The sequence below is a fragment of the Pseudoliparis swirei genome, chromosome 23 (assembly GCF_029220125.1).
Source record: "Pseudoliparis swirei isolate HS2019 ecotype Mariana Trench chromosome 23, NWPU_hadal_v1, whole genome shotgun sequence".
NCBI lineage: Eukaryota > Metazoa > Chordata > Actinopteri > Perciformes > Liparidae > Pseudoliparis > Pseudoliparis swirei.
Genome location: NC_079410.1, coordinates 8598794 through 8612346, shown reverse-complemented (window position 1 = coordinate 8612346; position 13553 = coordinate 8598794). Strand labels below are relative to the sequence as shown.

At 44.8% G+C, this 13553-nt stretch overlaps 1 protein-coding gene across 1 annotated transcript in view; it reads right to left on the bottom strand.

Moving 5' to 3' along the window:
- Positions 1–13553, bottom strand: part of LOC130188527 (voltage-dependent T-type calcium channel subunit alpha-1I-like) — a 95018-nt gene that overhangs the window by 59368 nt on the left and 22097 nt on the right. The window contains exons 2-3 of the mRNA XM_056406923.1: positions 5552–5663; positions 335–468 (exon numbers count right to left, since the gene is read on the bottom strand). Coding sequence (XP_056262898.1) covers positions 335–468; positions 5552–5663 — 246 coding nt within the window. The remainder of the gene's footprint in view (positions 1–334; positions 469–5551; positions 5664–13553) is intronic.

Here is a 13553-nt window from a genome sequence, read left to right as displayed (position 1 = left end):
TTTACTTCCATATTTTACAGTCCATACCTCCCGCTAAATGTACAGAGACAGATTGTTGTGGCCCAAATCTGTAAGTATCAACTTTCTCACCTTCACACATTTCTAAGCAAACACTGAAATGGTGTGAGGGCAGCTGCAGCCATCAAACGCAAGTTATTTACTCGCTTATCACTTCAATTCAACGCAGATTTTAAATACGAGGGAACTTCAAGAAGTTCAGTCATGACTGCTGGAGAACTTTTGCCAAATGAATGTCTCCAACACGACATGACCGACACATTTGAACAGAAGTATAGGGTTCATGTGAGCATCATGATGGATCAAGGTTGCTTACCCAGACATGACGATGAAGAAGTCCAGCCTGTTCCAGGTGTCTCCCAGATAACAGCGGCGCCCGAAGATCCCAAGAGCCACCATCTTTATCACCATCTCCAATGCGAAGAAGATGTAGATGAATGCATCAAAGGCCTACGAGGAGACAACGGGAGACAAAGAGGGAGGAAAGTGAGAAAAAGATGCATTACATTCATTTAGCCTGAAACACATTATAGACTCAAACTGCTGTCAAGGCTCCCTCTTTGTCTTTTTTCCCCCTGGTGAATGAGGAGCACTTCTCTTTTCTAAAAGCACTCCGTAGTAGATAACAGCAGACCTGCTGCTGGAAAAGAAGAAATATCTGGCTCAATAGAATCCCACAAAAGGAAAGACGTAGAAACCAAATGGCCCGTGTGTACACATCTCAAGCCTGAAGCGATTGATTGGGCCGACCCCCATCTATTCAAATACCCCAAAACAATCCATGACCTTTTATTTTCCCCATTTCCAAGGCAATTATGACACTTTTCAAGTGTGGCCAGTTCACACTCCCCAGCCGACTCACCTCAAAGCTCACAGGACCTGTCAGATTAGCTCTTTTCCATCCAACTGCCCTTTTAAAGATCACAAACTATCATCTAATAGCACAACAACAGAACATGTGATGTCCAAGACTGATGTGCTCTTAATCTGTGTGTGTGTGTGCTTCCTAGTAGTGACTATATATAATCACTGCTGTCTATTGCTTGAGTCAAGGCTACTGTTAACATGGGGTTTAAATGGCTTAAAGGAGCTACATGTGTGTATGTGTGCACACTCAAGTAATAACACACAAAACATACAGTGCTTAATCTGAACCAACCCCACGCTGCAAGACCGTAAGCGCTCGAGAAGACAGAAGTGAAGAGGAAAAAGAGAGCGAGGGAGAACCAGGTCAAACCTCAGAGACAACAAAGATGAAGACTGAAGAGGACGTGAGAGGTTAATGAGAGAGAGAGACGGACACGCTCATGTTTATTATGTTGCATTATTATGTTCAGATCACTAGCTAAACCTCTGATTGTATTTCTGGAACACAACTGTTCCCCAGTGCGTTGCCCTGGGCTGTGTGACTGTGTTGGCTGCCTTGTTACATATTCCTACTCCAGACAACTCAAACTGCTACCGCTTGACACACAGACTTCAAAATATAAATTAAGGAAAGCCGCCGCATGGTCGTTGTGCTGGATTGATTTTAAATGATCAGCCTTTGTGTTTGTTCTCAACCTGTAATCCATACATCCATACACTCACACACAACGCACAACGCACACACGCACAATTCCAAATGAGATCATATTCTTGCTGTTTGCTTCGCTGACCCATATAAACAGTTTGACTCAAATTGCAGGAATTTAAATTTCTCATTCAACCAAGGTTGTAATAAATTCATAGATAAATATAAAGAAGGCCTTAAGGGCTGGATTAATACATATTTTAAAAGAACAACAACTGTGTCTGCTACAGGTCAGTTAGTGCATGTACAGTATATCCTGGGAATAGAGTGTACACTCAACCAACCAGAGGGCAACAACCAACACGCATGATGCAACGGAAAAACTATTCTCCACAAGAACTTAAAGGTTATTACTTTTTCCGGGTTTCAGGCAGAAGTTAAAAGAAAAACTGGAGACTCAATCAGAGCCCACAGCAGGCTAGGGAACACCGATATGTGTTGGCTTTGAACAATTAGGAGTAATGCGCTTCGATTTAAGTGTTTTTGCCGCGATAGACCACATAGGGAATGTTGCAGCACTGGCAGCCGCAGGAGGCGCGTCAAGAGACGGGCCACTTCAAACGGCATCTTTCTGATGGAGCACAAGCATGGCTTTGTACCAGTGGGCAGTCGGTTTGCCTTGTAATGCATTGTGAAGACGAGCTGTGTGTTCCATCCCGGTTTATTCACCGGACTCAGAGCTGGCAGCATGCAATGAGAGAGACTGGAAAATGCCGTTGAAAAGATGTTTGGATAAATAATGCAGCCTGCACGCTTCACATGTAATCCGACGCTGGCTTCATCAGTCGGATCGCTGTCGGGCTCCGCGGCGAGTGAAAGGGGAATGAATTCATCATCGGTCTTTGTCACTCCCGCCAGCGTCCTCTTCAGTCAGCCTATCGGGTTTTATCGCCAACATGATTTGTAAAGAGGTTGAGGCTGTCCTGTGATGGGCCCTTTGGTGATGTGAAATAGGAGCTGGTGTTCATATGCTGTCATTGTGCCTGGCGGGAGGAAAGGACGTGGTAACGAGGTCATCGGGATTAAAACAACACGTGTGTGTCTCACGATACTTGTGGGATGAGTGACGGATGAGGGTCATCGGTCAGTGCGTTTACATGATGGTATAATTCGAATCTTGCTTTAGTCGGACTATGCTATCTTTTGGGGGATCTGCCGTTATCCCAATATACATGGCAGTGAGAAATTCGAATCATTGGCCTTTGAAAGCATGTCATATCCGATACGACAGGTGCCGCTGTTTTCATTACAACTCGTGGTGATACAGCCATTTCCGCTTGACCTCTTCACCACTACCAACAACAACCAACAACAACAACATCAACATTTCGAGAAAGATGGCGAACAGAGAGCGAGGCGAAGCTACATCCCCCGACTATTCTTGCATGATGTTAATAGGAGTACAGCGAATGCAAATGGCGCTATTGGCGTCGTTTGTTTGTTTTCTGCCGGCCAGGCTCCCGGCAGTGACAACTTATCGTCTCTTTCGACTTCCGGGTCACGACATGGGAGGGAGGGGGGAGGGCGGGATCTTAAGCATGCGCAAAGACGCAAAGTCCAGTTCCTAATCCAATTCACCGTTACATGCCGCGATAGTCGAATTATCAACCGGATCGGATCGAGTTATCCAGGGGTGTTAATCGGATCGTAGTCGGACCGCACATAGTCGAACAAAGGTGTTTACATGAAACGGATCATTTGATTTCAGTCCGACTCAGCCAGTTATTCGAATGCATGTAAACACGGTCAGTGTATCAATCAAAAGTCACCATGCAGACGATGTTCATTTCACACTCGCTGGCAAACAGGACGGTGAAAGTAAAACCTGTCGGTGCAGTATTTGATCATCTGGAGCTTCATTAATAAGGCTGACCAGGGGCTGGTTTGAGGGTTTAATGACTCCTGTCACATTCAAATCCAATTAACTTTACATTTGCGTGTGATGACATGATTTAGGACCTCCGCTTCCTGACAGCGGGTCGGATTATATCTCGACTTGAATTTGTTTACTTCGTATGTTGAATTTTGACAACCTACTTTTCAAAGCAGTTATAATTCTATCACACTTAATTATCAATCACGGCCCACTGTTGAGGAATCTGGCTAACTGAATGATTAGTTGGACTTTAAGGAAAGTACGATTGTTTGATTTCTTGCTGAGACTTAAAAGAGAACACGTCATGTGTTCTTATAGGTAGATATCAAGCTGCAGCCAGTTAGCTGAGCTTAGTACAAAGACTGGAAACAGCGAGCCTAATTCTGTCTTGAGGTTACACAATCTGCCTAACAGCACCACTTTCACTCACTAATTAACACATCACATCGTGTTTGTTTAATCCGTACAAACAATTCCCTTAATTTCGATTGTATTTTTCAGGTACTGACCCTGGGGGACCACATAGCATACGTCCTCCTTCATTGAGTCCTGGACCCCCTTAAGTCCAGGCCTCTGCCTTGTTAGGAATCCTAATTTAACCCAGTAAACAATCATGGGATCAGATCCTGGGTTGATGTAAACATCGTCTGTGGCTACTTTTTCTCTTTCCTCCAGGAGGTGAGCTGAGGATTTCACAGAGGGCCAAGCAAGCCAGCGAGGGCCACTCTAACAACCTAAACTCTGTCAGCAAAATCCCTCCTGTTACCATTAGCAACCACCGGAACAGGACCCCTCAAACTACCGTGGGAGACAATATGCTTGTTAAAAAGACAAAGCGTTGCAGAGGGGAGAGACCGAGAGAGTGTGTAGGATGGGGGATTGGGAATATAGGGTTGAGTGAAGATGGTATTGGATGGAGAGGTAAGAGGAGGAGAGATAGTGAAGCAGGAAGAAATGTCGCACAGTTTTAAAACTGCATTGAATGCTCATTTGGAATCTCTGCACAATGAAGAGAAAATCCAATAAGATAAATAAACATATTACAGTCTGATCTGGGGGGGGCTTTATTTGATATTAAAATCCACTCTAATGTGCTGTAGGCAAGTGAGATACGGTGGCGCAATATGCCAACAGAGCAACAGCACACACCACACATGCAGGTTCCTGAAGACCGGAGCGGTTCAATGTTATCCGGACATTAGAACCTTCAACTAAAAGCATGTGAGGCACAATAAGGTTGTCCTCGTCACATCAGAAATTGCCTGCCAAATAAACTTCAATGAAAACCAATTCCATCCCCCGAGGAACACAGCGGATCCTCAGCCAGTTGGCAAATTGCAGTAGAAACACACAACACACATCAGCCCGACGACAGAAACAAAAAGGAACATATTTGTCACTTGGCAACAAAAAGAAAATGACAATAACGTGCTCCAACGGCAGGGTATGATGAATAAGAACAGAACTCAAGCGGTTACCAGCACTGTTACAGGATCACTCAAGCTACGACGAGGCATCGATCCACAAATAGTTGGCTTCATGCGAATCATCTTCAGGAGGTGCACTGGGAACACTTTAAGGAATTTAGGGAATAACCACATTTAAACCAATCTCATGGGTCTGGGGGCAGCTGGAGGAACGACGACCTGGTAAAGAGGAAAGGCCTCATCAGGGCCGACCGGGGTGTAAACCACAGTCTGCAGCAGCAGAATGGAAGCCTGAGAGTGAAACGTTATCGCCTGTGGCATTTGTGGCTGTATCCACAGCCTTTATGTCAACTGCTGGCGCTTGTCTCCACCCGTGCGTATTCATCACCAAGTGACACAATCGCATGCGGCTCGACGCGGCAATATGAAAACAAAACTCAACTCTCAATTCCCCGTTCGGGGAGCAGGAGAATACGCCTTCAGGAGGGAAATCTTCCAACTTGGCGTTTGTCTGCATCGCAGCGTGAGAAGCGATGACGAGGGGAGTCGTGGGCCGCGCTGAGTTTTCGTTGATGTTAATTGTCCTTTTGTTCCATCTCTCCATCACCGTGCTCACACACAGAGGCTCACGCACAAACACACAGTGGTGGACCTTACCTGCAGGATCTGGCAGCGGTCCGAGTTGCAGTCGATGTTCTCACAGGGCTGGTACATGCCCAGTGTCACGCAGTTGAGCAGGATCACCATGATGCTAATCCTCTCGAACCACGTAGCAACAGATCTGGGTCAAGGAGCATCGCGGCTGAGGAGAAATGCACGGCCATGCACACACTGTAGACATTTCAAACTGGGATGGACGAATGGATGGATGGGATGGATGAATGGAGGGATGGATGAATGGATGGATGGAGGTCTCAAATCAGAGGTATTCCCATTTAAGGTTTGAGATTCATTCTTTTGAATTTAGTTAGATTTAGATTATGTCTCAAATGAAACATGTTAAGTTGGAATATGTCTCTCCCTCACCTGACTTCTGGGTTAGTTTTTCTTCATGATTTATTTCTATAATGCCACACTCTGTATTTCTCCTTCACATCCGTCTCCTCACCTGTCTCCTCTCTCCTCTCTCCGGATATATACGAGAAGCGTGTTTCAAATGTCTGACAGACAGATACCAGCTAGTATGCTTACTTTCGGTTTGACATCAATTTATTTTGTGGTCATTTATTTAACACGTATCCTCTAAACTCTGATAGCACTATAGCTTCAGTGCTCTGGGTGCGTTGGTTTGACCTCCCACAGAGACCGAGTGGGCGGTGGGTTGTCAGGATGACATGAGGATAATGTCCCAGCAGAGAAACAATTAACTTTAGAGGTGAGTAAACGGCTCCAATACGGATACAGGTGCATTTAAAGCGTCAAACTGGACATAACCTATTGTATTTTCACCATAAGGACAGTTTTGTCTCACTAGGTTGTGTTTTGACTGATATTGTTGGAGAACTATTGCTGCATATTGCCCAAATAAAACATTCTATACATGTATACAATACACAGTATATGCCTGGACTTAACAGTGTTTCATAGTACCAAAGTATGAGCAAGTATTGAAACAGAAAGATTCAAACCATAAATATCAGCACTTGCTCGATTGAGTCATCCGCAGCATGCGAGCTGAGAGGTCCCCCAGCCGCCACGCTGCCACTGAGCAATTCTTCAATCAAAATGAAGATCACAAGTATTTTTCCAGCCAACATACTTTTGCTCCATTACTGTATGAGTCAGGGAAGAAATCAAGATGACAAGATAAATACTATTGCCTGCCACAAGGCACATATTTACAGAAATAGGCGATGTGAGAAACAGCAGTATGCGGTCAGATTTCTCTGAATGTCATTTAAAATGTCCCAACGGTGTCAATATAATGATATCATTCACGCTTTAGTTTTGCGATACGTTTGACTTGCAACCGGCCGATGTTCTACTCCCCGTCACTGAGGACCTGTCACTCTGCAAAGGGCTTACGCCTACACGATGCCCACTCACAAAGGATTATCTTATCATACACCTACTGATGCAGACCGGACGTACAGCACAGGTCTTCCTCTAGAGTTCATACAAGGTGATTATTGTGTCATTGTAACGCTTTGCAGAGATGAATGAAACTGAACGGACGACTTAACGTACTTAATTGATACAGTATGATGCGTATGATAGTGGGGGGTACGAGTGTGTGTTTTAATCACTGTCGAGGAGTTTAAAAGCTTTCCACTTCTTTCATATCTTAGAGTCAGCTTATGTTCTTTTACTTCTATACTCTATCCTCTTAACTCTTATTTTAAGTCTTTCTTTTTTGTATTCACACAGTGAGCTTTAAGTCAACAAATAACAAAATTCCCCCGCACATCAATCATTTGCATATACATATCTGCCCAATTTCTCCTATAATATAAAACTAAAGAAAAGAAAACCGTTAAAAATCTCTAAAACATCCAGAAAAAACGAATAAACACTGTTGTCTCCTAACTGGAAATAATTTAGCATTCAAGATACTGAATCTGTGATCGCCTGTCTTCTGAAAGTGTGCACGTCATCTCTTCTCAAAAATCAGTGAAATGGAGAGCTATAATATTAGAGCACTGTGTGAAGAGAAATATTGCTATGAATTCTCTTGCCTTTCGTCTTATCCAACCAACCAACTTCTTCTTTTCCTTATTTTTTGAAAAACGGGCCTGCCCCCCTCTGGGTAACAATATTCTTTCCTTGTTCCTTGCTTACTGTTACTTTTCCCGGTTGTCGCCTCCCCCTCCTTTCCTTCTACCTCTCCATTTTCTCAGCTTATCATTCATTCCCATGTGTGACAAACGATGGACAACTTCGCCCGACCAGGAAAAACCAACGCAAACACTTTGGGACACACTATACCCCGACAGGCAATGACAAATCGATCAGGCTTGCGTGTGTGGAAATGTGTGTCTATGTGTGTGTGTGTGTGTGTGTGTGTGTGCAGGACTCCCATTGCACAAGTTAATAACCTTTCCGAAAAGGTTTCTGTAGCAGGAGCCAAGAACACAGGCATGGTGTGAACTCGCAGAGAGAGGACCGAGACAGTCTGAGAGGAAGAAAAGACCGGGAACAATAAAATTGCACACAGACGTCCAAAAAGCATGGGAGAAGACTTGTTTGGGGCTTCGCTACCAACAAACACTCGACGGGTGACCAATATGCCGCTGCACACTGCCTGTTTTGAACTGACTCACCGATCTCTTCACAGCTCAGAGTTTAAAATACAAACATTTGCAGAGCAGCTCAGGTGAACATAGAACCCCCCCGACTGTCGACGATTCACCTCCAGCCCAACGGAGCCGACCGTATCAGCAGCATCTGCACGGACGTGTGAAGAGTTCCGTTTCTTTGTCATACCAACCCTGGACCCTTCCCCTCTCCAGGGAAAGGAAGCAGCAGGCGGCTGACTCACCCCCAGCTGATTCCAGAGCTGGACATGTCACTCCCTAACCGCGTTGGGAGGCCGCTAACCAGGTCTGACACTAAGGATGCCTTGAGGAGAAAGGAAGGGAGGCATGCCGTTATTGAGCTTCAGGATTTCATTAGATTCTTCTTTTAAAGCTATTACTTTGGGGATATTTACCCCTAAAAACGTTCGAGGATTCACCCGGGCACCATCCTCGTGTGACGGAGGAGGTTCAGTTTGCATTTGTGCGGCTCGGTCTGGCTTCTGTCTGTTTAGCGTCACGCCTTCTCTCCATTTCTCCTCACTCCTGAGATGTCTAATCTTCTTCAGCTGTGGACAGGGCCTCCTCCCCGTCTTTACTCTCCTCTCCTCACTTTCTTCCCCTCTTCTTCTTCTCAACATCACTACCTATTTTCATGCCTGTCCCTCTGCGTCAATACAGATTTCGTCAAAGACTTTCCCTCCGCATGCGTCCCTCTTTTTCTCCCTATTTGGTGCTTTCCAACTTTAACAAGCTCTCTGTCTCTCTTTATAAAAAGATATTTCAGGATCCTCACTTTGTGTTGACAATTCTCTTCTGTCTATTGGCCCTGCTTTGTGGTGCATTCAGGTAACAAAAAGGCAGCGCTAAGGAGCCCTAGAATTACATTATTTTCCACACTTTTAGTTTGAAAACAGCTTCAGAAAAAAACAAATTATTTTAATAATCAAAATGTAAAAATGGAGGCCCTGGTGCATGTGTAAAAAGCAATTCATTACCCAAGTGCCTTTCTTATTTATTTTGTCCCTGTAACTATTCTTTATTCCCTTCTGGATGCATTTACACATTTTACATTTGCAGCCTTAAAGCTGAGATTTACAATAATGTGCTGATTATTTTGTGCAGAGGTTTCATATCTGCCAGCAACAGATGTGTGTATGTGTGTGTGTTTACAATGAGTCTTTTCAACAGAGCTCCCTGTGCTTTTTTCCTACATGTGCATGCATGCTTGTGTGTGTGTGTGTGTGTTTCTGCAGAAACCCTTAGCATCAATCTCATTCAGACTGAATAAAAATGACAAATGAAAATATGCTTCTCACCGTGTGGCACGGAGGCCTGTATTTTACCCAATCAAAACATGGCATAATAGGTCACACACGCACACCCGCCCAACCCACACACACACACACACACACACACACACAGAGTCCCAGTAACCACCACTGTCCCATGTAATTGGGTGCATTTTCAAAATTCCCGTCTGAAAAACAATCCACCTTGTAGCGAGGGTAACCTTTGCTTCTCTGTTAGCGGGGAAGAATCCACCAACATGTCCCTGTGATGTACTCGCCGTACAAGCGGCTACAGCAAGTGTCCAAGACGCTCGCGAAAGCATGCTGCTCTTGCCTGGTGTCAGCGGCTCTGACAAATATCTAAGTTTGTGTTTTTTGTATGTGCGAAACCGCCGCTGAGTTCACACGGCATTTTCACAACCAGCATGGAGATGAAAAACGAAGTTTCCTGTAGTAGCTGGTCTCACCAGGCCAAACGCGAAAGCATCACATCCGAATGTTGAGCGGGCTGCTCTACGTGGGTTACGCCGAAAGTGTCCGGGAATCAAACACTGCACTTACGCCATGAACGCCGATGCGGGCAGCTGAATGTCCCGCGACTATGGCTAAAGTAGTTTACGACGCTTCCAGCTTTTACCACCCAATGGACATCGCAAGAGCAGCGCTATGGAGAACCAGATCCCAATGCTCAACACTCTTCGCTAAAGTGGTTTATTGCGGGCGCTTGATTACCCAGCCCCCACACGCGTGCATTCATGGCTAAGCACCGCTCGATTGGACACTCACCTTGATTGACACTATGTGAAGGAATGTTTTATGGCAAATAAACGTGAATTAAGCTGATTTGAAGAGTGATTGTTCAAGGCAAGGAATCCTATAAGTCCCACTAAGCAATACGGTATAGTAAAAGAAAACGCTATTGTAATTATTCTATTTGTTTGTGGACTTGCTGAATCCGAGATAATGTGTGCTTGTGTGTGTGTGTGTGTGTGTGAGACAGTGTACACAATGTTCATTGTTGAACATGACAGACCTGTCTTAGTAGAGTCCATTTCTATTATTATCATGTTGGTGTGACATTTACAACAAATCTGGCTGGATCAGAGGTGTGTGTGTGCGCAAGGAGACATATATGTGTATGATGTGGCTCTTTGCGGTGACACAGTAAAAAATGTGGCTCTTAGTCTCTGACTGGTTGGCCACCCCTGGGCTACAGAGTGCGTCCGCACGCTGTCCTTCACATCAGACGGTTACACTTTTGTTCCCATGCTTGAACTGTTGTATTGTGACCTTGCCTCTCTCTGTGATGAAGTAGTGAGGCAGACTTGCCTCCCTATACCTTCCTAACTCTGCTCTCATCCCTCTTTCTATCCCACTTAACTTCCTCGTGTCTTGTGGTACAAAGTGATCAATGAGTCTATCACAGGCTGGTTTTCTCTGTTGGACTCCGGCTGCTTGGCCTCATTTCTACTCCGTCCACAGGCTCCTATCTGCCCATCCTTCTCCCATGCCTGCCAACTCTCCTTTGTGTGTCTTAATAGTTGAGTCCTCACTGTCCATGACTTCTATCTTTGTATTTCAGCTTCTCATCAGGAAGTCATTTGCTAACATACAATTGATAACTAGGAACGCGCAGCTCACCGTGCACGCTGGTCTTACTATCTATGCACACAGCTGTGCAAATGCCCCCGTTTAACCTTTAGTGGTGACAGAACCGGGAGAGTTCATCATGTAAAGCCCCAGTGGGCCGAAAGCTCTTCAACCAAAAGAGCGCACACACAGCGGAGCACCCAGAATAACAAGTAAACTATCATCTGAAAAGCCTGCACTATTTGCTCTGTAAGTGTCACTGTGCTTGTCTGCATAAATGCTTTTACTTATGCTAGCTGAAAACTTCTTTGCTTCTATCGATATCCTCACACTCCTTCTAAACAACATTTGAGGAATTATGTTTTTGCATGTTTGACACTAAACTAAAAATCCATCTTCGCTCAATAACAACGCTTTAAGGTCTTGATAAGAGAGACTCGGTAATCGGACGATCTCATGCCGCCCACCCACCTTCCCGAGCTCAGCTCGTCATCACCAGCCGCTCACATTCCACCACAAGCGGACACCGATGTAGGACTATCGGACCTACAGATGTGTTATGTCGGCATCAGGAACAAGTATCCCGACGCCGCTGTGGTGGTGGCTGGGGACTTTAACAAGGGCAACCTAAAAGTCATGCCGAACTTTCAGCACATTACGTGGTGCGCCGAGAAAGAAAGTTCCCTCAAAAATTAAAAGGCCTTTAAAAAGGTGTTTCTTCCTTCCCTTGGGTTTAGACCAAAAACCGCCTTTTCCTTCCAGACTATAAAAAAATCAAAGGGGGTAAAAGAACCCTGGTTTAAATTAGGGGGTGAGCTAAAAAGGGCTGCGTGGTGCCAATGGGAAATGATCCTCCGTTTTTAAAAGGAACCCAACCCCAGTTTACTGGAATCAATGAACCTCATAGAACGCTTAGCACAAATGCCCCACGGTAAAAGTTAGGTTTTTAAAAAAGGGGTTGATAGAAAATTCCTGAAGTGGAAGCCTCAATTGGCCAATTAAATTCCCGGCTTGTTCAAAATGGAACCCATAAAGGAAGCGGCTTCCCAAAACTAAGGCGAAAAAGGGCCGGCGAGTGGAATAGTTTGGGGACGGCACCCCCTATCGGGGGGACGGTTCAAGACTCCAAAAGCCAAACCCCCAAGGAATTTGGTTTGGGGCCCCCCAAACCCCACCGGCGAACCCGAAAAAAAAATTTTTTCAAAGGTTGGGCTTTCAAAACAGGTAGCCGCCCAAAATAACAAAAACATTAAAAAACGTACCCGGGTGAACCCACCGTGGGGATGAAAAAAAACACCCCTTCCTTTTTACCCAAACACAGTTTTGGGGGGGTTTTTGAAAAAGGGGAAAAAACCAAGGAAAAAACCCCAGGTTCCCGAAACAAAATTCAAAAAAAGACCCTTCTAACCCTACTTAAAAGGGCCCCCAAAATAAAATTCAAAATCTTTATCCGTTCCCCCCTTTCCAAGGGGAATCCCCTTTGTCCCTTTCCCAAGAATGCTTCCAAAACTTATAAAAAACCGGCCGTTTTTGGGTTTTAATGGTTTTTTTTATTAAATGCTTTAAAACCGATAAAGGAATAACAATTTTTCCCTTCCTCTTTTTCCCCCAAATTTTGGACCCGGCTGAGTTTGCTTTATTTTTAAAAAATTAAGGATTAGGGTTTCCTCCCAGGTATCACACCCCAACCTTCACTACAGCCAAAATTTTGTTTAGATGCTGTTTTGTTAATTATTTTCCCCAAACCATATTTAGATGGGGCAAGCCTAAAATTTTTAATTGGGGTTTAAACCCCGTTCGGAAAAAAGGACTTTGGGGCCGCCCGGACAGGTTTTTAAAGGGTTGGGGGGAAAAAAACTTTTCCAAAAATTTAAATTTAAAAGGAAAAACCCCAGGGTTTTCGTTTTCCCGCTTTTTTTGTTTTCTCCCTGTAAACATTGTGTCCAGGTTTCCCCCAAAAATCAATTTTCAAAAACACAATTTTTTTTGGCCTGATTCCGAAAAGAAGAGGGGAAGGTCCTTTTTAAAAAAGTTCCTATTTGTCCCCTTGGGCCAGGAAAAACCTTCCCCCAAAAAAATTACCCAAAATTAAAGGAGGGTGGGGTTGTGGAACCTTTAGGAAAAGGGTCAACAAAAGAGGAAGACTCCAACCCTTGGGGGAAACGGGAACTCCTGTAAAAGGGGGGCGGGGTTTTTACCCCGGGAGGAAAATTAGGGGGAACAATGGAAAAAAAGGGAATCTGGTGAGAAAGGCAAAGGCAAGCTGCCTTTTTCCCACCTTCCGGAAGGTTTTTAAAGGGAAAAAAGTTTAGAAGGAAACTTAGTCTTCACTTGAGCGTGAAAGCCCTGACAGGAAGCATCACAGCCTGGTTTGGCAACTGCTCCGCTCAGGACAGGAAGGCTCTGCAGAGGAGTAGTGCGTTAGAAACGACGCACTATTGTTTCCCCACTCCCACCCCTGCAGGACTTGTACACCAGGAGGTGCAGAACCAGAGCCGCAGGATCATGAAGGATCCTCACCACCCCAACAACAGACTGTTTCAG